This window comes from Diceros bicornis, chromosome 32 (genome assembly GCF_020826845.1).
Source record: "Diceros bicornis minor isolate mBicDic1 chromosome 32, mDicBic1.mat.cur, whole genome shotgun sequence".
Classification (NCBI taxonomy): Eukaryota; Metazoa; Chordata; class Mammalia; order Perissodactyla; family Rhinocerotidae; genus Diceros; species Diceros bicornis.
Window position 1 is genome coordinate 14532793 of NC_080771.1, and position 23762 is coordinate 14556554.

Genomic DNA, 23762 nt, shown 5'->3' on the forward strand with positions numbered 1-23762 from the left:
AAATCCTATTACTCAACCTACAACTTAAAATCTTTTAATGGCTTTCTAGTGATCTTAGGACATAGATCATGGCACTTAAAATGGCCTGTTAATTCAGGTATGGCTAACTCCTGCCTAACCTAACTCTCCAGCCTCTGTGCTCCAGCTGTAGTGAAATTCTTTTACTTGTCACCCAGGGCCATATATTCTCCTTTCAGAGGGCTTTTGGACATCCTTTTCCTCCAGTTGCAACATCTATCCTCCCTCCCCTGGTTTCACTTTGTTCCAGCTAATTTCAATTCATCATTCATATCTCAATTCAAGAGTTTCCATGTCATAAAGGCCTTCCCAAATCATCTCTCTATGTCAGATAACTTGGATAAATGCTCAGAAGAAAGGGCTTCTATGAGAGTACAAGAAAGTTGGCAAATAATGATGGTCTCCCTAATTCTTTGATGGTGCTGCCTAGAATGCTTCTGAGAGGTCTCTGAGGCAGAGCACAGCTTTAGCAGAGACGAGTAGAGTCAGTGATCTCTGATGATCCCCTGTCGCAGGAAGGAGGAGTGTATACTTTGCAGCAAGTGTACTGCATATCTGCTTCCCCATCTCAAGCCCTAGAGATTTAGTTTTTTCTCCAAGTGAGACTAATGATACAGCAATATCTGAGTTGCGTTTTAGTCATTGTCTCAAGTTTACTTAATGGGAGGTACCATAGAATAGAGAAATAAGCACACATCTTGCAGTCAGACACACTGGTTCTAACTCTCGGTTCCACTACTTATTATATGCTTGATAATTGGAAATTTTCTCAACTTCTTAGAAATCTGTGAAAAGGGGATACATCTAGTACCCAAAAGAAAGGAAAGTATTGCTACATCTTGCATATAATAAGCACTCAATGATTACCAACGGGTTTTTGGATGTCACTGAAAGTTAGAATATAAATTCAAATGAAAGCATTATACTGAGATTCTCACCCAGTGCAGGAAATTCACTTACTCTGGGCAAATTTTGGAGGATTGTCGTTAACGTCGGTAAGGGTCACTGTAAGTGTCGTGGTCCCAGACAGGCCACCGGAGTGTCCACCCATATCTTTGGCTTGGATAACGACCAGGTACTCCTCCTTGGCTTCTCTGTCCATGTTGGGAAGGGCAGTTTTTATAATTGCTGAGGGGGAAAAATGGCAGAATGACTTTCAGGCAGACAGCTCATTCAAAAATGAATGTGTGAATCACACACACACACACACACACATACAAAACACACACATGGTGTATACAACATCTCCACTTAGGTAATTTTCAGTTGTCTTTTGACATTTAACTGGTGTGCATCTGCAACTCCAACACTGAGAAAATTGTAATCGTAGACATTAGTAGATAACTTGCAAAAATACATTTTATGATGTATAAAAAAAGAACTTGCAAGAATATACATTAGAAAGCAAACTGAACGACATACTCTTGCCTACCAAATTAAAGGATAAATCATAACAGCCTCATCTACCCAGGAAAGCCCGGGAAGTGCAAGAATCCTACAATTTATCATAGACGCCAATTCTCCTCCAAGAGGAGTAAATACACAAATAGCTTGAAGGCTCTGCGGTCAAAGATAAATTATTCTGAAGCTCACAAATACATCAGAGACACGAAAGAAATAAATGCATTATTAGAATCAACTAATAAACACCAATCAGAATTAATATAAACAAGTGTCAAATCCTAAGGTACTTTTCAACTACATTTATATTTTAATTGTTTAGTAACATTTTTTTCTATTGTAAAAGTAATAACTATTTTAGAAAAACAGGAAATATAGAAAAGATAAAAGAGTGTAAAACATAAAATTGTACAAAATAACATAATATCATCAGTGCTAAAATGTTAGTGTTTTTTTCTTCTGATATATTTTCAGGGTTTTATCTATCTGTCTTTTTGTGTGTTTCACTAGTAATTTAATATTCTTGTGAAAGATTCAAAATTTGCATAGATACTTCTGAAGTTATAGTCATGCGCCACATAATGACATTTTGGTCAAAGATGGATCCCATATACAACGGTGGTCCCATAAGATTAGTACCATATAGTCTAGGTATGTAGTAGGCTATACCATCTAGGTTGGTGTAAGTACACTCTATGATGTTTGCACAATGATGAAATCACCTAAGGAGATTTTCTCAGAATGTATCCCTATCATTAAGCGGCATATGACCGTATCTGATTCTCTCTGTCAGTTACACAAGGATCTGCTTCTAATGGTTAGGCTCTTAAAATTCCTCATTGGAGAGGTATTGACAATACTTTAAGTTTTCTGGATATACTTTTGTATAAAAGCGATACACAACTGTATTTTGAAAATCTTTAGCCCTCTCCCTACCTTCATATCTCTTTCCCTAGATAAATATTGCTAACATTTTTATGTGTATAATTCCACGGCCATTATATGTATATGCATACAAATGTGTATATATGCATATGAACATTTAACCACAAATGTAATCATGATATAGGCACTGTTCCGGGATTTTCTCTTTTTACACAATGGATATCTTTGAGATCTTTTCTTATTATCACAAAGAAGTCCAACTCATTACTTCTTAGAACTGCATAATTGTTCATTTGTGAATGTACTATGAGTAACTTAGGCATTCCCATAGTAATGGATATTGTAATTATTTCAAATTTTTTCCCATTTCAAAGAACGATCAGATATCTCATAATAATGATAATATATTTTTCTGTGTCCTGAATTTTTACTTAGTTCTATGTCATAAGATGCCCCCCTGCCATGCTGTTAAAAGCCCATAATAAAAATTTTGTGACTAGACCAGAATATTCCTATTGAGTGGACGTGTGTTACATCTCTGGCCCAAGTGAAAAAAAACTGTCTGAATTCAAGATAATTTTCCCCTCACTTCTAACCCAAGGGACATCATAAACGTTCAATTCAAATTGAGGATGAACTACTCTCTTGGCCACTTCTAAAGTTGTAATCCCTGTTTTTTTGAATCATATACTCTAATTAAATCATCTGCCTGTAAAAGGTTTGAAAGGAGTTCAAGTCCCTGAATCACTCGAGTAGCAGGCGAGGCGCACGAGTGCCCAGGGAAATCTAATCCACCAGGCAGTGAGCAGGCTCCGGGAAGAGCTGTGAGTTCTCGTGCACTTTATTAAACCCTGACACCACTTTTATATCAGAGTTTCCCATTCAGGAGCACTCAATTGGATAACTCTGCTTATTTGGAAACATTGGTAGTAACATAATAATGTCTTTCAATACAATGGTTTGTTTCAAGATTTGATCATATCATAACATAACTCAATAGATCATACTTACATGGTTATAAACAGAAACAGAGAGAAAAGTAAAATAGAAATATAGCAATCACTCAGACTTGGATTATGGTGAGGGGAAAATAAACAAAAGAGCAAAAAACAGCAACAGTAATAATAACAAAACCTCTTCATTAGCATGATGAGATGCCAATATGGCTACTCTGCTATGAATATATATTTTCATACCTCAGAGTGTCTTCATTATAGGCCTAATTCCAGTAGTAAGGATTAGAAATTGTTTTACTCACATGATATTTACACGAGTGTTTGTAAAGTTTAGGTACCACCACATTGTAAGGTCATCATAAATGAAAGCCCACCATTAGACTTTGAAATTTGACGTGGAGCTTCTAAAAATCAGAGGAAATTGATATAATGCCTCAAGGAAGACAGCAAGTTTTATTAAAGAAGTTGATGGACTGAGGTCTACACATGCATCCTCTCAGGTAACTTCAGTGGATGAGTTCTTACAATTTACTCAGAGTCAGAGAAGACGGGTATGTATTATTCTCATCATTTTTTTAAAATACATCATGAGAGTGTAAATTAAAAGAAAAACTGTGATGTCTCTCAGACACTTGAAATTAAAATAGTTTTGAGGCTCAGTTGGAAATAGCATACCTGGGTTAGTGTCTATGAGTTGTATCAGAATATGAGAGAAGCAACATGACAGAGGGCCTTGCTTAAATGGGACAAGAAGAACTCCATGGGTCTCCATCTGTTACAGAAATGTTTATGCCCCCACCATTGAGGTACATAGCTTCATACTACCTAAGATGCATACCTATCCACAAGTTTGAGTCCCCTTATAAATGCTCCTTCATTTTGAAGTCAAGCAAGTTTGGTTTCTCATATTATTCTCACATTCACTAGCTTTGTGACCATGAATAAATTACTAAACCCATCAGGACTCAATATGCTGCCCTGTCAAATGGACATCACAATCAGCCTTTCATTGTGGGTATTCTAAAATTATGTGAGATAGTCTGTGCAAAGTTCTTGGCACACAATGGTTACTCAAACATGCTGTTGACCTTCCAATTTTTCCTTCACAATCAGAATTTATATAATGCTTATCTGGATGGTGGTTAGAGTGCTGAATATTCTCCAACTGCTCCTCCAGATCCACTCACCAGCATGCTCTACCTACTCTCAGTATGGGAGAGTGACCTTTATGGATTGCCTCAATGAACTCCCTTACTTTCTGGGTTTGTACTAGACTTAATCAACATACATCACCCTAGGCGATTGTGAGAACGGAACAGGTGAGGTTCCAGACTCCCTAAATACTTCAATCACATGTTTGGCCACTTTATGATTTTATCTTCAGATATTTCTAGAGCAAAACTCTAGAGTCCAATAGCCGCTCCAGTCCATTGCTCCTTCAGGCCTAGGGGTGATGATGACACTTCTGTCACTAGTCTTGTGTGCTTCACAGCCCTTGATGGTCTCTCTTAACCTGGCCATGCTTTTGTCAATAGTTTTTTCATTAAACTCTCCTCAATTACCCCATTCCTGCCAGGAACCTAAAAGATATGGCTAGGATACTGGTTCTTCATCCAAGTGGTAAACGTGTTTCCAGATGCCATTCTTACACAGACACCTACAGTTCAAAAGTATTTCAATGTAATAATGTATTGCTGTCAAAAGGACCACTCCTTGAGATGGTAGAGCAAGTATTTGTTTCCTTATGTATAAAGTGAGAATAATACCTATCCCAGTCAAGTGAATTGCTCAAGATGACCCAGTAGAGAAGCTGCACATCTGGGAGTCCTCACATTCCCTCTTTTCTGATACGACATTGGGAGTAGGTTTCCTGATTCCTAAGGCAAGCAAGGAGTCTCTCCAAGGTTTCTTTAGGGCATGCAGAACTCTTAATTGGCTTCAGTACAAACTGTACAATGAACAGCTCTTGCTACTTCTGAGCCCACTGCCTCTAGTCTCAGCCTTACAACTAGCAGCAACTCATTAGAAAATGCAAGACAGAATTTCCAGAACTTTTTTCCTGCTATCTTGTGACCAGAAAGGAAGGATAAGAAAAACCACAAGCACCCATGACTCTCCCATTTTTCTCCTTGTGTTGGGGCACATCTACACAAGTTGCTTAACTCTTTTTATTCCTATTCAAAAGGCAGGTCATTTCACTCGCATAGATATTGCAAGATGGTGATAAACTCCTAAAATAGAAGCTTAAAAACTACCTTAAAAGTTCCTTCTACTTCTCCCCTGAATTATGTGCTATGGCTCACATAGTCTCCTGAGCAGTAGCAGTAGCTTTAGGCTGTTTCTTTTGTAGACGAGAGATAATTTCCATATTTTAAAAATTTTTGTTTGGTATTAAATATCACCTAACACAGAGCGGAAAATATGGTAATTAAGTTATTTTCCCTCTCTGATTTGAGCAGTTAAAAATTTTGACTTATGAATACTAAAAAGTTGCTAAAATCCTCAATGAAATGGCATTTTTATACATTTCAACTTTGATTTTTAAAAGGCAGAGAGGAGATCCCTACACACTTTTTGTAAAAATAAACTAACTTAAAACACCTTTGGAGGGTCCTAATTTTAAATAGCTTCCCAGCGCCCAAGACATGAATTTTGTCTCTCTTTTTTCACAGTAGCGGTCAAGCAAAAGTAGTGCTCGTGTCTCCCCACATGCTTTCAGTCACACGTTCTCAATTCCCAGCAATGCATTCATGTATTTAAAGCTTAAATATTATGTTTAAACTTCAATTTCACCAACTTGGCAACAAATTAGAGTTTTCAATTTTATGGCAAGCAGTATGACAAATTGCTTCCTTCTGGAGCAGTCAGTAAAACTCTTTGATGTAGGTATTTGATAAATAACCTCACAAAAAAGAAAATCAACTTAGTTAATTAAGCATGGTAATTTCAGGATTGACTTGGAGTTGATACAATTAAAAATATTACGCCTTTAGTCTTTGACTTTTGTAAATTTCCAACTCAGTAATGGTTCTAGCGCTGAGACCTACACTCCTTACCTAGTTATGCTTGAACATCCCTAGGACAAACTTTTTTCCTCCAAAATAGGAGGCTCTAACAATTTTAGAAGAAAAAAACACAATTAGCGTTCAGGAGGATGAGCCTGCTCTGCTGGATTCTCAATAACATTAACTGCAGAGTAGATTCAGAAAAAAAGATTGTAAACAATTACATTTTAGAAGAGTTTCCCTGCAACTTCATTTTCAAAATCTAATCTAATCAGAAAATTCAATTAATGAGAATAGTCCATTCTCCATGAATTTAATTCAATGGAGATTTTGGACCTGGCACTGGGGAGTGGGGAGTGGGAAGGTAGGGATTGGAGGTGAACTCTTGTAGGAGGATTAAGAAGGGAAGGGGGGATCATCTTGCTCTGAAACTGGCATTCATTACCCTACTGTGAATAGGCTGATGTGCTTGCTTCTCCTGTATTTAAAAGACACGGTTTTATCTTAACTTTATTCAATCAGATGGAGATTTCCCTGGTGCAACAGTTTAAAAATTTAAATCCTAGCCTGCCCTAAATTCTTCCTAAGTGCTAAACAGCTGTTCCTTATGTCTCATCATCCAGGGAGTACTTCTGATTAGAATCCAGTCTCACTCATCTCAAAAATTTAAAACTTGTGTGTTTTTTTTCTTCCTATTGTCTTTGGTGCTATCATTTGAGAAGCATTTTATATCCGTCATGAAGACTTCTTTTTATAATTTCTGTGATATCACCAGATTGAGAGGCTTCATGAGAAAGGCAAGGAGATGCTGATTAACTCTTTTGTCATTTTGAAGGCTGATTACTGTAATTCACTCTTTGAGGGTCTCCCAGATTGTGCCGTGCAAAGACATAAAATGCTGTGCTAGGCTCCTCTTTTGAATAAGACTTGTCGAACACATTATCCTGGTTATGAAACCACTAGCTTTGTTATTCCCAAAACTCTTGCCAATTCAATGTGCAATTGTCATCTTACTATCTGTGAAAAAGGGTCTTTCACTTATGAGGTTAAGTGGCACAAATTTATCAGGGATAAGTTCTGTCTGGGGGTCATATACTGCACCCATACTTTCTGCTAACTATGTAATTTGTACTACATGCTGACAGTTAGGAGGGGTAAAGGATGTACAACCAGAGATGCTTCAACGCATGCCCACCTTATCACTGAATAATAGCTTCAATATAATGTCTTCAATAATGCCAAACCTGCGCAGATATATCACAAAGGAGAAAGCGAAACATTAGAAAACTGTTCAGCTTCTACAGCATTCAAAAAAACCTGCATTCCCTTTTCTTTGTGACTATAACTTATGAATTAGATAGACAGATGATACATAGATAGATGATAGATAGATAGATAGATAGATAGATAGATAGATAGATAGATACGTAGATAGATGATAGAATCATCTGTATTTGGAGAAACTAGATTTCACATATATTTCTGGTGCTTTTGTAAAATACAACATAATTGGAGAGCTAACAGGTTAAATGTATCCAGAATCAAAAGCTTATTTCTATACTTCCACCTGGTATTTTTAAAACTAAAAACTTCTTCCAAGGAAATTATAAATTTTTCTTTCTCCCGATGCCTCAAATTTTTAGATTAAGGTGTTCACTGTTTTGGATGACGTTTTTAAAAAGGGAAGCAACTTAAATATGTAACAGTAGGGAAATATTCAATTAGTAGTTAATGTTATAGAGATCAAAAGCATACAATATTAAGTGGATGTTAAGAATTATGTTATAAACATTCTGTAGCAACACAAGTTGCTTATATTGCAACGATTTTTAAATTTTATTTTAAAACTAGTGTATGCCATGATTATTCTATATTGTAAAGTGCCCGTAAAAATATGGCAAAGAATATAAATGAAGATAACGATGTGTTTTTGTGAAGGAGATTCTCCTCCACCTCCCAAATTTCCCAGCACTCTGCAATAGGAAGCATAGGACTATATCTGTTAGAAAAAGAGCTGAGGGGTTAATTAGATAAGAACATATTTTGGCAGGAGTACTACCAGCCATGTGATCTTGGGCAAGTCATTGAAACTCACTGAGGGTCACCAATCTCATGTGTAAAATGTTATTAATTGCCAAACAAGAGTTTAAGGTTGATATTATTACGTGACAGATAAAAAAGCCAAATGTTTTACTTCATACAAACATAAATATCGATACATATACAAAGATATATGTAAATATACACATATTTTTGTATTTATTTTTATAAATATATACATATACATACATATGTGTGTGTATATATACTCACACAGATATATATACTTAATTTGTACTTACAATTTATAAATATATACCTATTAATACATATATAGGTAAAGAAAATTTAGGTAGTAATTCAGTGGTAATAATTCAAATAAACTTATTTTATTTATTTATTTACTTATTTATTTTTTTGTGTGAGGAAGATCAGCCCTGAGCTAACATCCGTGCTAATCCTCCTCTTCTTGCTGAGGAAGAGCGGCTCTGAGCTAACATCTATTGCCAATCCTCCTCCTTTTTTCCCCCAAAGCCCCAGTAGATAGTTGTATGTCATAGTTGCACATCCTTCTACTTGCTGTACGTGGGACGCAGCCTCAGTATGGCTGGAGAAGTGGTGCGTCGGTGCACGCCCAGGATCTGAACCCAGGCCGCCAGTAGCGGAGCGCAAGCGCACTTAACTGCTAAGCCACGGGGCCGGCCCCCAAATAAACTTAGTTTAAAAATTAGAAACAAAGATTATATTCAATGATGCTACAAGATATGAACATCCCTCACAACATCAAAATGGCAAGCCTCCACAGTGATTTCAAGGTAACGAACAAAAAAAATTTTTGTTTGCATCCAATTCTCTACATAATCTGTACTCAAACTCATCTTTTACTACAACATTCCACCCAGTATATGTCTTTCACTCCCCAGACACTTATCTTTCTTCAGACTTCACATACTTTGGCACCTCCACTACTTTGTGTGGATAATGCAGTCTAGACCATCCTTGCCCTTTATTGGACCCCTTGAAATCCCATCCATCCTTTCAGGCCCAGCTCTGATGTTTCAGATGCCAAGAAGCCTTCCCAGGTAGAACTAATCACTCTCTTCATTTTGATCTTATGCATTTTTGCTAGAAACTTTCTCATAGCGTTTGCTTTTATGTTTTTTCTCCATTTCAGCACTTCCCCTATGATTTTGACCTGTCCTGATAGTAAATTACTGTAGACAGGAACCAAGTCTCATTCATCCAAGTCTCATTCATCCTTGTATGCCCAGAACTGAACACAATCTCTGGCACATAATATGTATGAACAAACGTAGGAGAGAAGAAAATATGACAAAGGAAGAGAGAAGGTAGGAAGTAGAGAAGAAGGAGGAAGAAAGAGAGACAGGAAAAATGGTAATTGGAGTTTTTTCTAGCTGCTTTAGGGAGTCAGTACAGGAGTATGCATGCTCTTGATGAATATTAGTAATTGTCATATCTCCAGGAACCAGAGATGTTTGGGTATGGTTATAAGGTCACAGACCCACTTAGGGGAGGACAGTATCAAGATTGGAACTCAAGTCTTGCTGCCTTAAGGCTCAAGGGAGGCTCAAGCATTATTCCATACCATTCCAAGTGTCACATCTTTAGGTCATGCCAATTTGTCAGAGGAAGGACATAACACTTCAATGAATGCCAGTGAGGTGAGTAAGTTTTGTAGATTATAGAACCCAAGGGTTCTCATTGTTTCTCTGGATATTTTACCCATTTTATAATTGACATTTGAGTTATTTATTAAATGTCTCAGTATAAATTTATGGTGTAGTTTTCTATTGACTCAGATATTCTTGGATTACTCAAAAAGGGGTGATGCTTATGAGCTGTGTATCCAAGTAACATTTCATGAATTGAATTAATTGAGGGTGAATTCATGAAAAAAACAATTGCTTTGGTCTACATGCTTTACCAATGATGCTCTAATCTTACTCATTATTTTTGAAGTTCCATTATTATTTATTTCTCTTCGCAAATATATAAATGACATTCAAATTTTCCTATAATCATTCATAGGAAAGTTTAGTTCATTTTCCAGAGTTGAAAATGTATTATCACATGAATATTAGGGATTTGGAATGTGGCCCAGGAATGAGAAAGGTCTTGGGCAAGGTCACACAGACTTTGGCCAAGCAAGGATCCAAAATCTGGGTCTCTAGAATCTCAGTTATGAAATATTAATGAACTAATATACTCTCCTTTTGCCAAAAAATCTCCACATAGTGCTTAGGAAGATATTTGTCCAACAATATCCTCCTCTTCATCACAGCATCTTATCATGAGTCTGTTTGACAGACACGATTTCTTCCATATAGATTTTACATATTCGCCCCTATATGACCTCCCCCATTTGCGTTTGAAAACTGTTGCTAGAGAACAGCAGGCTTGAATGCTTTAAATCAGACCATTGAGGATCATTCAACTATCTCAATGTGTATAAATCGCTTCCTTACATGTGAATTTCCTGCCTTATAATGCAGTATATTCTTGACTAAATAGCTATAACTTCTTAATTACCCCATTGTGTGGATCACAGCCATGTCTATATCCATATCCATATGGAATAACATACGAAATAGTTATAAATGAATTAACAATGATACCCATCTCTATATCTTTACACACAATGTGCATAGTGACTTTATTGTATGGATGGTTGCTTCTGTAGCCCCTGGATTCTCCTATTAAATAATTCTGCACAGGCCACCATTTATAGCATCAACACATGGCTAGCCAATAACTCGTGCTTCTCAAATTGCCAATTTTGAGTTACACTGAAATACTTGCAATTATTCCTATTCAGAATGAAGGTGAAATTTCTTTTCCCCTAAATGAAAACACTTCCAGGGACTCCTCAATCAAGTGGAATTATTTCTGTGAAGAACATGATGGCACTATTCTTTCCTTAAGCCGTAATTCCAATAACTAATTATACATATAATAAGTATGGGTGGTTTAAAAAAGCAAAGTGAAAGTCGCTAAAAAATTGGATGCTTTCTCCTAGCCATTCGGAACTTAAGCAGATGAGAATGGTGAGGTTGCGGAGTAGATAAAGCACAAACTCTGCAGCCGCCTACTAAGAAATGGAGCCAGGATTGAGACCTGAGTCTCAATAAAGCTAAGCAACTCTTTTCAACTCTTAGAACCTCAGTCTCCTCATCTCGAAAACAGAGATAGTAACACCCACCTGATATTATATGAAATAGCGTCTAACATTGTTCGCAAAACATAATAGATACTCAAAACAAATATTAATTGAAGTGCCGTTATCCCCAAGTGCTAAAGTGGTCCTAATTACTCTCATCCCTCATTGGAACTTTCTGGCTCAAGTCTCGACCTGACACAGCATGTCATATTGATCACAGCCTGCCAATATAGACAAGTAGAACATGGTGTTCTAAGAGCCCAGGATTTGATATCAGACATTGGGTTTGATTTTTGGCCCTTCCACGTCCAAGTGTTATAAATAACCCAGGTAATTGCCTTACCTTTGAGACTGTTTTCTTTTCTGTTACATAGAGATAGTGCTTACCCTACAGTTTTTTTGTTTTCTTAAGATGATTATTAAGGAAAATAATGCATGTAAAATATTTAGCCAATAATGAAATAGTAATTAGCTGATCACTATTACTACTACTATAACTACCAATAATACTATGTTATTGTTGGGTGATTATGAAGATCAATCACACACAAAAAAAATTGTATTCCTCTATTTTATTGAGCTTTCTTTGTACCAGGCCCTACACAGGTATAAAGTTTATGTGTTTAGCAGGGTGGCTGGCAAAGAGTAGATATTCACATGCATAGCTATCAGATAATCATCATCACCTCTTCTTTACATTTAACAACCATCCAATAAGGTAACTACTACAGTTCCTGCCAAAAGATTAAGAAACATGAACTTTTGAGATCTTGGTAAAATTATATTTTGTAAGTTTCAACATGGCTGAGACAGTAGTAGACCTAATGTTCCTCTCAGCACTTGCCATTACACCAACTTGTCTCTACTACACCTTGGAAGTACTAGATGATCACTAATCTCTAACTTCTGAGTACACTGCATGGTAGGTTTGCCTGTTGGCCTCAAATGATAGTCATTGCTCTTCCTTTTTCAGTAAGTTCTAACAGAAATGCTAAACTAACTGAGTGACCTCCCTAAGAGAATTTCCTGTGACCCACTAATCTTAATTTAAAGTATCTATAAAATGCAGAGAGTAAGTAAGACACCGGCAAAGGGATTGCCTTTGCTAATAAAGTTTCCCGAATTAACCAAATTGTCGATTTCAAATTTTTAGAGAAATTTCTGGCACATCAAATCATGCCTTTGTCCCCTGGGTCATTGCATGTTCAGCAACAAACGAGCATTGCATGATTTCTACATGTGACTGGGTAAGGTTCCCATTCATAAAATCTCAACCCAAGGCTTCAGAGTTGTGGGGCAACAATTTGCTTCTATTGCTTTAAAACAGGTCAGAGTGGCATTACACTTCGATGACAGGGTTTGGCCAGGAAGGGAAGGGTCTTCCTTTAATTATGGTAGCTGCCACAATGGCATCAAACATGTGCTGAGAACTTGCCTCAATTTCTTTCACAATAAGAATCACAAACCAGGCTGGGTTTAAAAGAAATATTCTAGGGTTTTCCACCGCTGTCATGCTTCCACTGCTTTTTCCTTGTCAGCCAAAGATGTTTACAAAACATTGAGATGTACAAAAGTGAAAAGGAGAGGAGTTAATATCAGAATCACTTAAAATTCTGCCAACTTGTCTCGTTTACAATAATTCAAGGGGCACAGATCTCACAACTAACTCTGGGTAATCTCCTCACCACTCCTTTCGTGCCTTTCAATCCAAAACCCTCCATGACCCCTTTGTTGCATTCCACGAGTTCTGCTTTTGAAATCCTCCTACATTCTTCTTTGGGGCTGCAGGCTCTCTGTCTTCCCAGCAGAGTGACTTTGCTCCTTTCCTTCACATCATCTCTCAAAATAGAATTCTCCTCCTCCTCCCCTCATACCTCTTCTCAAACAATGTTGCTGCGTGATTCCCTCTTAATCCGATCGGCGTCTGTGCAAGAAGTATCATCCGCTTCCTTCCACTGACACAATACTCGCCCCTCCTTTTCACTCTTGCTTATTATCAGGAGTTCTTCTTTATTTTATTCTTTTTTTATTTTTTTTTTTAGTATTTTTAAATATTTAAATATTTTTCCCACCAAAAATTATTTGGACTCATGCAGTCAATGCCTTTCAGCTCCCATTCGTGGATTTAAGAGGGCAAGTGATACAAAATGCCCCGGGCTCTATTTTGCACAGAATACGGGGAAGAAGCAGCACGGCTAAAAGACTGACAAGAAATAAATTTGTCATTCAAAAATGTTTGTCAAGAACCTACCATATGTCAAATAGTGTTTCAGGTACTAACGATATAGTGGAGAAGACAGACAAGGAGGCTAACTTCACAATCCTCACATTCTAAGCGTGAAAGCAGGGGAACATATTACAATGTGCCAAGCTACATGAAACAGGGCAACAAGGCTCACGATTCATTGGCTTTCTGGGCTCCAGCTTTTTCATTTGTAGAACCAGGAGAGTGATAACTTACCTTGCAGAAAAAAATGAGACAGACATATGTCACCTGCAGGAGCTATTCATTATCAGTGGCTCTCATATATATAGACCACATTCAATTACGATTAGCCCGGGACATCTATGGATATTGAAATCCAGGTATGATTATGCCCCATGATAGAGAGACAAGCATAGGGGAATGGATCTCTATGTCCCTCCAGGACATAGATAATTAGACTGGTATAAACAAGAGGCTGTCTGACCTTCCTAGAAGGCAAGCCAGAGGCAAAGCCAGTCAGAATGGAAATTAAGGTAGATGTTCTAGTTAATAGAGAGTTATCATACAGAGGGTTACTCAGAGCAGATTTTTATGGATCTTTTGTTCCCTTAGTGACAGTTGTCAAAATACATCAGAGATCTGTTCTCCAAATATATTAACTGGCTTATAATTTTTATTCTCTATATTAAAACTAAAAACTGTTAACGAATAAGTACATCTTCCCTTTCCTGCTCTTGATTTGTGAAAATTATGATTCCCCCTTCTTTTTCTCTTCCTAATTCTTATCAACCTCTTCTCGTGCTCCATTCTCTCCTCCTTTTGCTGTTTTGTGTATTTTGTATTTAATGTCTTTGTTCCAACAAATCTAAGTGAAGATGCATATTATGGGAACACATATTTGGTGCATGAATGAATGAATACTGAAATTCCACTTTCTCTATATATCTGCTTCCTTCAATTCAATTCAGTAGACACTCACTAATTACCTCCTATTTGCTAAGCATTGGGTTTGGTTGGAGGGCCTCCATAAGATTCTCTGCAGCAGAATACCCACAGTAGGTGAAAGACTTGATCCTTCAAACTTGCAGTTGCTTATGTTAATTACAGAACCTGAGGTTTATATGTTTACCTGTTTTTGATCTTCTCACAATACAAAGAATGCAAGCCATTGAGTCTAAGAAACTTGAAGGCACTACTTGCACATGTTATTTTATGCAGTGTAATGCTGAAAAAAAATACCATCTCTTGAAGTATCCTCTGTGTGTGCACATGACCGCAACATATTTAAGGGAAATCATGTGATACAGAAAAATCATTTTGGACTAGGACAAAGGAATAAATTTGTCTTCAAATCTGATGTTTATGTTTTGAGTGACTTCGAACAAGTCATCTACCCTCTCTCATCATGATTTTCCCGTATTAAATGAGAACCATTCACCCTTTGTTTCTAAGGTGGTCAAGAGATTAAATCGGTGAAATACATATAAGGTTGCCTAGAAGACACACTTTTCCTACTGTTTCAAAATACAGCATAATAAATGCCTTATTTAAGGTCTTACTACCAGTAAATGATGTTGGAATCCAGAATTTCCTAACTCCAATTCCAATATCTCTCTTGGCAAGAACTCATGTACCTAAGCAATAGCGTATTTCTTCATCCATCCTTCTTAAAAACATAAGCTCCCTGACAACCTATAGAACACATCAAAATATACTGTCATAGATAGAGGCTTATTTTACTGATAATTACTGAGATCCTTAATTTTTTCCTTTCTCTTTTATTAATTAATAAATATTATTAATAATTAATAATAATTATTATTGCCAAGTGATGGCCCCAAGGGGGTCCAAAGATAAGGGGATGCTGTTGATTCTTTCTGAACCTGTCAGTCATTCTTTCAGAAGCTACTTGTCTGATCATTTAATGTTTCCAAAGTGTGGAATTATTTTTGTTGTTGTTTGTATATTTAGAGGCAAATAAAATTTCATAAGCCTGACTCTCTTCATGTATGCAGATGATCTGTGAGGGAATTCTAGAGTTCCATTTCTTGTGTGAGTGAACTGAATATCCAAAGAAGTCTTATGTGAGGGAATCAGGAAGATGATAAATAAAATCAACCTTTCTTTCTTCCCTAGCGATCTTTCATACTTATGCTAATTCTGTCAAAATATTCCAAATTTAACTCTGTTTTCTTAGCCCATCCACAGCAGGGCAAAAGAAGCCATGTCACCATCTCCCATTCTCTTTAATGCCTCATCTTTGCAAAGGCTCCAATAATGTCATTCAAATCAATGACCATTGACAGAGAACTTCTAATGAAATATGCATTGTACTAAGAGGTTCTAGGTAGCTTTGCCATAAACATCTTTGCTGCGAACATTTTTGCCACATAACTAATTGGTTGTAAGGCAATTTTGCTGTAAAAAAGATAAAATAATATAAAATAAAAGTAAAATTAATAACAACATTAAAAAGACTTTATTGCAAACAATGAAAGTACAGAAAATATTTTAATACATTTATATCTGTGTAGATTCATGGCAAATACGGCACAAATAACTGATTTTATTTTGTGGATTGTACCTGAGCACTTGTCTTCCAAGTCTTTCATTCATAGTATTATACATTTTTTTTGCTTGTTGATTCATCTCATCCTTCAGCATTGCACTTTTTTTTCTTTTTCACTCAAATTTCCACGTTCATTAAGAGAAGTATCAGTTTCCAAATACCAGGATGCATATTTGTAACTGAGCCTTGCATTGTGTTGTGATTGTGCTACCCTGAAGAATTTGCAAACTGATATATCATTCTGTAGTTTAGTATGCAATCTGGCTTTACACTATCTTATTATTTCACACTTGCACTAACTTTTATCACCATATTTTCTATCAAGTCAATATACATAGTTGCCGTCATCCATCCAGTATTTTAAGACCATGACATCAACTACTCACTGTATAGACCATTATGAGGGCTAAGATTCGTCAATGTAGAAATGAAACCAAACTGTCAACCAGTGATTATATCTTTTTTTACAACAAAATTGCCTTACGACCAATTAGTTACGCAGACAAAATGTTTGCTGTGAAAGTGCTTGGGGTAAAGTGGTTGTGGCAAAGATGTTTATGGCGAAACTACCAGACGTGGTACTAAGAGTTAGAGATATAAAGATAAATGAAGTACTGTTTTCTGGTCTGGAATAGTTCACATTCCAAAAGATGAGGCAGGTAAGAGCAACTTCCAGCTAAAATTCAGATTCATCCCATCCTATTCTGAACCCTGCTATCATTTGATGCATCATTCTATAGTAACACTATCACATTAAATTTGTTTTCTATACTTCCTTATGTTCTTACTTTAGCATCTAACTGCCCTGCCCCTCTCTATCAAAATTTACTTCCTGCGGTGTTAAGCATCCTCTTTTCTATAAAAGTATCCCTGGGCCGGTCCCATGGTGTAGTGGTTAAGTTCGCCCACTCTGCTTGAGCAGTCTGGGGTTCATGGGTTCGGATCCAGGCACGGCCCTACACACCACTCATCAAGCCATGCTGTGGCAGCGACCCACATACAAAATAGAGAAAGATGGGCACAGATGTTAGCTTAGGGACAATCTTCCTCAAGCAAAAACAGGAAGATCGGCGATGGGTGTTAGCTCAGGGCCAATCCTCCTCACCAAAAAATTAAGTAAATAAAAGTATTCCTGATCTAATCTTTTTCACTCCAAAAATGTATGACTAATGCCTTGTTTAGTCCTCTGAACACTTTGATAAATACCATACAGATTGTCTGTGATTCCATGTTGTAAAATAACAGTCCCTTACTTAGAATCTCAACACCTACTGTGTCCCAGGTGCACACCACAGGCAATGTGACCACGAGCAAGTCACTTTATCTCTCTGATCCTCTCTTCATTTGTAAAAACCGCATTGTGATATCTCTACTCAAATGTCAAATTATTAGTGATGCTTCTCTGAACAGCCTTTACAAAATGATAACCACTCTCAGCTGGCACTCCCCTTCTTCCTTACCCAGCTATCAAAGTCTCCACCCACGAGTATTCTAGTGGGAGTAGACAGAGAATAAACAAATTGACTTTTCTTATTTATTGATGTTTACCCAGCCCCTAGAACACTACCTGACACTTAATAGTCCCTCAACACACTTGAATATTTTTCAATGACTCGATATATGAATATTTTTTTCCCATGTGAGAAATACCATATAAAGGTAAACACATACAAGTAAATGACTATCTGCAGACCTCTTCTGAAGATACGTTGAGGTCTAATTAGAGCTGACTTTCCCCACCTCTTCATCTCTATAGAGGAAAACCCTGGCCACAGAATGCTCAAGAGCCAGGAGAGGACTTCTCTACTCAACAGGGAGCTGCATGGTGTAATTAATTTATGCTTGTGAAACATTCTGAATACCTTAGGATCAAATTCCTGTTGTGCTAGTCTCACTCTTACATAAATATTTGCACATGTAAAGATTCAGCACCTTGACATTTATTGAAATGGTTGCATGGAAAAATGAGACAAATTGACTCAGAGACAGATGTTGGCAGCCAGCACGGAGGAAGACAGTCCTTTGTCAATGCAACAACCATGAATGGTGGAGAAATTATGTGAAAACCAGGACCTACTGCCAGTGAGGTGGGAGCTGGCTCTGAAAATGCCATTTCCCACTCAGTTGCTCAGAGATCATACAGCTGGGCCTTCTGGTCCTGCATCCTAGGGCTGCTCCACCAAGATAATAAGGGTGAGTTTTTTATGCATATTAAATGTGAGCAACCCTCAATTTTCCACCTAAATTTATTTTCAAGTCAATGACCTATGTTACCAACAATTTCAGTCGGTATGACCCAGTAGTGAGAAATGTAAGATTCAAGGGGGTGGTATTTGGGTTAATGCCCTTTAATGAAAATTCTAAATTTTTCAGGTAAAGGAACTCAAGAAGTTGAGTGGAAATTATGTGCTGGGCACACTAAATATGTTATCTCAATCTTAGAAGAACTCTAAAAGTAGCTACAGTTCTCCATCCTTAGGATGTAAATAGGGTCTCAGGGGTATGAAATATCTCAGTGATCGGCACAAACTAGGGAATGTTGGAGACAGACGTTGAACCTCCTCTGACTCCAAAGTTCACATTCAGGACTTCACACACCATGTTGTCTCCCTGAAATTCTAAACCACATTGTCACCACCTTAAGTCTTTCTTTCTCTCAGAAACACAGCGACCTTTCAGAGGCTTAGCTTTGTTATAAATAAATGTTTATACGTAACATAGAGCTTATGTTTGTCTTTTTGCTTCCTTTCAGCACATTTTTCAGTTACTTAAGATGTCAATCTTCAATAACTGTTTTCCAGATTGTAGGAGGCACATTACTTTAGAGTTCATATGAAATGTAAATAAGATAAATGCTGTTTTTAAATGGGTTTTTCCCCATATCTATTTTCAACTGTGATAGAAAGTGATGTCACCTCAGAATAGATTCCATTGTGACAATTCTAATATTTTATTACTGCAATTTGGTATACCTGGCGGATAGAAAATGAAACACTGTGGGGGTGGGGTGGGGTTATTTCCTTCTAACTACTTTAGAATAGCTACAGAAATGTATACACATAGCGAGGAAAAGCACACAACAAGTACCACACTCATAAACATTTTCTTGATACTCGATTATGAACAATCTTTGTTCAAACAGTTACCTCATAAGGGAAAGATTTTAAAAATAGGACTTTGCGAAGTGAGTAGAACACGGTTGCTAAGAATGCTGCTTTGATATGGAGTCATCTTACTCAAATGACTTGACTGAAGTCACAGAGAGAGCAAAGCTAGTCCCATAAGAACTTTGTGGAGCTACTTCTTTCCTTGACCTGGTTTTGCAAAGGAGGAACTGAGGACCAATGAGGTTTCATCCCAGCTCTTTCAATTCCTAAGTGTTTTGGCTTTATTGTCCAAAGGCTGGTACATAGTAAGTTTCTATTATTACTATTTGTGTCTGGGGTTGCTAATTTATACTCTCCTGAGAACGAGAGCCGAGGAATCCAATTTGCATTTTGTTACATCATGTAAATAAAGTCATTATTATCATTTGCATTTATAGCTCATGACTGTATTTGTTATTAAATAGCACAATTAGGCAATCTCAGCTCCTGTCTTTAAGAGATTCACAGATGTCAGAGTACAAAGGTGGCTTTTAAGATAGATAATATCACAGCAACATTATTAAAGTTAATGGGATGGAAAGGAAAGTTCCAGTAGTACTCTGTCACACACAATAAAATTTTACCACACATGGGAACTACTTTTAAAGAAACTCTCCAGATATAAAAAAATCTATCTAATTATGGCTATGCTTACATTTACCACTCAGTTCAACCCCATTAACCTTACAAACGCTGAAATCACTGATTTACTGAATTCCACATTTCTGCTCCTCATGGTCATATAAAACAGCCCAGCTCATAATAAAATAATCACATTTAAGATTTTGAATGGGAAATTACATATAACCACAAATTGTAAAGTGACTCTTGTATAATTCTTAAATCATTAAAGATTTTTGTTTTTGCTTTATTTATATTGCCACATGCTCCTTAGTCCTTGCCTATGAGAACTCAAAACTTTTGTGTTTTTCACTTGATCTAAGCACAGTACCCAGCACACATAAGTTTGAAAAATGCATTTCTTCTATAAATATAGATTAAACCTGTATAGGCAGAAATATCCATTTGTTGCCATATTTTAACCACAAAATTTTCTAACTGTAAGGGAATGAATATAAGTTATATATCAGTACTTATACTCCTCAAAATTTCTTCTGAATCAGGGTTTCACCCCAAGTGGAAAGTTCCACAGGTTTTTGAAAAACGAAGGACTGATTCTCTTGAGAGTGATTATTCTTTGCAAGCAGCTCTATTTGAGACTCCCTTATTCCATCTTCCTGAATCATTCATGTTTGTATTCATCTAAACCAATTATCATCATTATTCAAGAATGTCCTGTTATTTTTTCCACTTGCCTTTCATGAAATTCAACCCAATTTTTCAAATAACAACAACAACAATAATGATAATACAGACAGTTCCCAATCTTGGATGGTTCAACTTACGATTTTTCGACTTTATTATGGTGCAAAAGTGATAAACATTCAGTAGAAACTGTACTTTGAATTTTAAATTTTGATCTTTTCCTGGGCTAGTGATATGTGGTACACTACTCTCTCATGATGCTGGGTAGAGGCAGCGAGCTGCAGCTCCCAGTCAGCCACACAATCATGAAGGTGAACAACTGATACACTTAGAATCGTTCTGTACCCTTACAAATAGTTCTGCTTGTCACTTTCACTACAGTATTCAATAAGCTACATGAGATATTCCACACTTTGTTATAAAACAGGCTTTGTGTTAGATGGTTTTGCCCAACTGTAGGCTATTACAAATGTTCTGAGCATATTTAAGGTGGGCAAGGCTAAACTATGATGTTTGGTAGGTTAGGTATATTAAACGCATTTTTGACTTACAATATTTTCAACTTAACGATGGGTTTATCAGGACGTGACCCCATCGCCAGTCAAGGAAGATCAGTAATGATAATACATCAAATATCTCATTCCCTTACATGTTTTCTTCAAGGCACTTTGGACAATAAACAAGAAAATACACAATTGATGTATTTATAACATAATTACTTATGTTGACATCTCTCTAGTTGTTCTGTAAACTCTATGAAATCAGGGCCATGTCTACCCCATACATCATTTTGTCGTCCCTGAGAGTAAAAGTGATCAATAAATATCTATTTAGTGAACTGTAAATAAACATTAATCTAAGAAGGCATTAAAATGTTTAACGTCTCTCTTTTTCCTTCCATTTTTTTTTCCTGGACTCATTGACTTTTCACTGTTTTTTTTCCCCTAATCTCCTCTATTAGGAGATAGGAAACCTAATGCAGAGGAGCTTGAAATCAGAGAGATGTGGTCAGGAAGCCAACTCTGACTTTTACTACCTGGATAGCTTCCAGAAATTCATTTGCCCAGAACTTTTATTTCCTTTATGAAAAGTGAGGATCATAGCACCCACTTCACGTAGTTACTAAGAAAATTATAAGAAATGGCACATAGTAGATGATCAATAATGATACCTTCCTTCCCTTTGATTTTCTGAACAGAATATAATGTCCAAAATTATGTGCCACTGCCATGAGTGAGAGGTCACTGCTTTTGGAAGGGGAGACACAAACGATCTAAAGAGGATACATTGGTGACCTGGGCTATTCTTAGGTAGCACCTATGGGCACATCCTTGGGTTCCTTGTCTGTTATCAGCAATGTCATACCCACTGTTTCCAAATAGTCAGATGATCAGATGCTGTTATATATTGAATATGAGAAAGGAATGCAAAGATGTATTGTAAGCTTCTTAGAAGCATCCATTTTTTAAACCTGAAATCCCCTGGGATCTCAATTGACAGCATCGAAATCCTCCTGAAGAAGCCCATTTTCTAACCATGCTCATCTTTGATTTAATCATCTGTGTTTATTGGCTCATTTATAACATGTTTTTGAACAACTGTCACAAGTGGACATAGTGCTAGGCACTAGGTAGCGAGGTGAGAACCAGATAGAAGTGCTGCAATTATGGTTGAAACTCTTTTTTTATTGTTGTTGAGTACAATTCATCCTGAGCTAACATCTGTTGCCAATCTTCCTCTTTTTTTGCTTGAGGAAGATTAGCCCTAAGCTAACAGCTGTGCCAGTCTTTCTCTATTTTGTGTGTGAGTTGCTGCCACAGCACGGCCACTGACAAGTGGTGTAGGTCCATGCCCGGGAACGGAATCTGGGCTGCCGAAACAGAGCACATCGAAATTAACCACTAGGCCACCAGGCCAGCCCATGAAACTCTTTTTTAATAATCTTTCTCAAAAATAGAACTTATGGCCTTTCATACTTTAGTCCAGAGGAAATTATTTCACAGAGATATTTCTGGAATTTGACTTACACAAAGAAACAGATGGAGTATTTGTGTATTCCTCCTGCTTCCAGTCTCTTATTAGATTCCTATTTGTGCACCAGAACCTATCTCAGAGACCACCTTTGCCTTAAAGGAGATGGTGTCCAGTATTAATTAATCCTCTTCTTTGAACTTCTAATAATTATATATATAATCACAGACAACATTTTATGATATTTAACTCTCTGTTTTCCAAACTAGAACATTCAAATGTTACATAATCCTTCTTTGGGGTAGCTATATCTAAAGTTACATTTGCCACAATATTTAAAAACAATTACTGAGCACCAGCAATATGTTCAATATAATCTTAGGTAATCTTCAGTGCTGGGGATGCAGAGTTAGGCCATAAGGATGGGGGAGAGATGCAACTACACAAATAAAACCTGCTACCTTTAAATAAAAACACCAAAGCTTTGATATATATAATGCATTTTCAAGTATATAAGGGGTTTTCACACATTTACTCCTCTTTGATATTGGTTAATCTTTAATATTCTTAGACAAACCATGCTTATCTATAAAATCAATGAAAACACATCTTTGTCCTTTCACCAAGTCATTTTGAACTAGTCCAAATGAAACTCAAAGCTATATTTCAAAGGACATAAAGAGTATCACCATAGAAATAGAAATTACAATTTAATTCTGCAGGGACATGATACATAGTGAGCTGGGAAAAATTCCAGATTCTAGCTGGTCTGCTCAGGTTGGGTGGGTGTCATTGACGAGTGAGTATTTGCTTTTGCTTCCACCTAATCCCATCCCAAAGCACTCCAGTGTGACAGCAGGTGTTACGTGTTGAGGAGACCGTGTGGTTTATAGTCTTTCTGTTCACCATGCACATCTGAAGACCTTGGTTTCTCTAAAAATACATCCCTTCAACTCTAGCTATGGTCAGCACTGGACAGCTCCCTCTGGGCTAAACAATTGTCCAAAGTTGTAGGTAACATGACAGTCACAATGCTTTCAGCTTACCTAAGTATATTTAATGGTTCTATGTGCATGGGTAGGGAGATTAGTAATCATAAAACACTTAAGGGGAGCACAACA

General features: G+C 36.9%; 1 protein-coding gene across 1 annotated transcript in view; it reads right to left on the reverse strand.

Annotated features, from left to right (window-relative positions):
- The window catches only part of CDH8 (cadherin 8), a 334891-nt gene that overhangs the window by 146755 nt on the left and 164374 nt on the right, over window positions 1-23762 (reverse strand). The window contains exon 5 of the mRNA XM_058527946.1: window positions 979-1146. Within this exon, the coding sequence (XP_058383929.1) occupies window positions 979-1146 (168 nt within the window). The remainder of the gene's footprint in view (window positions 1-978; window positions 1147-23762) is intronic.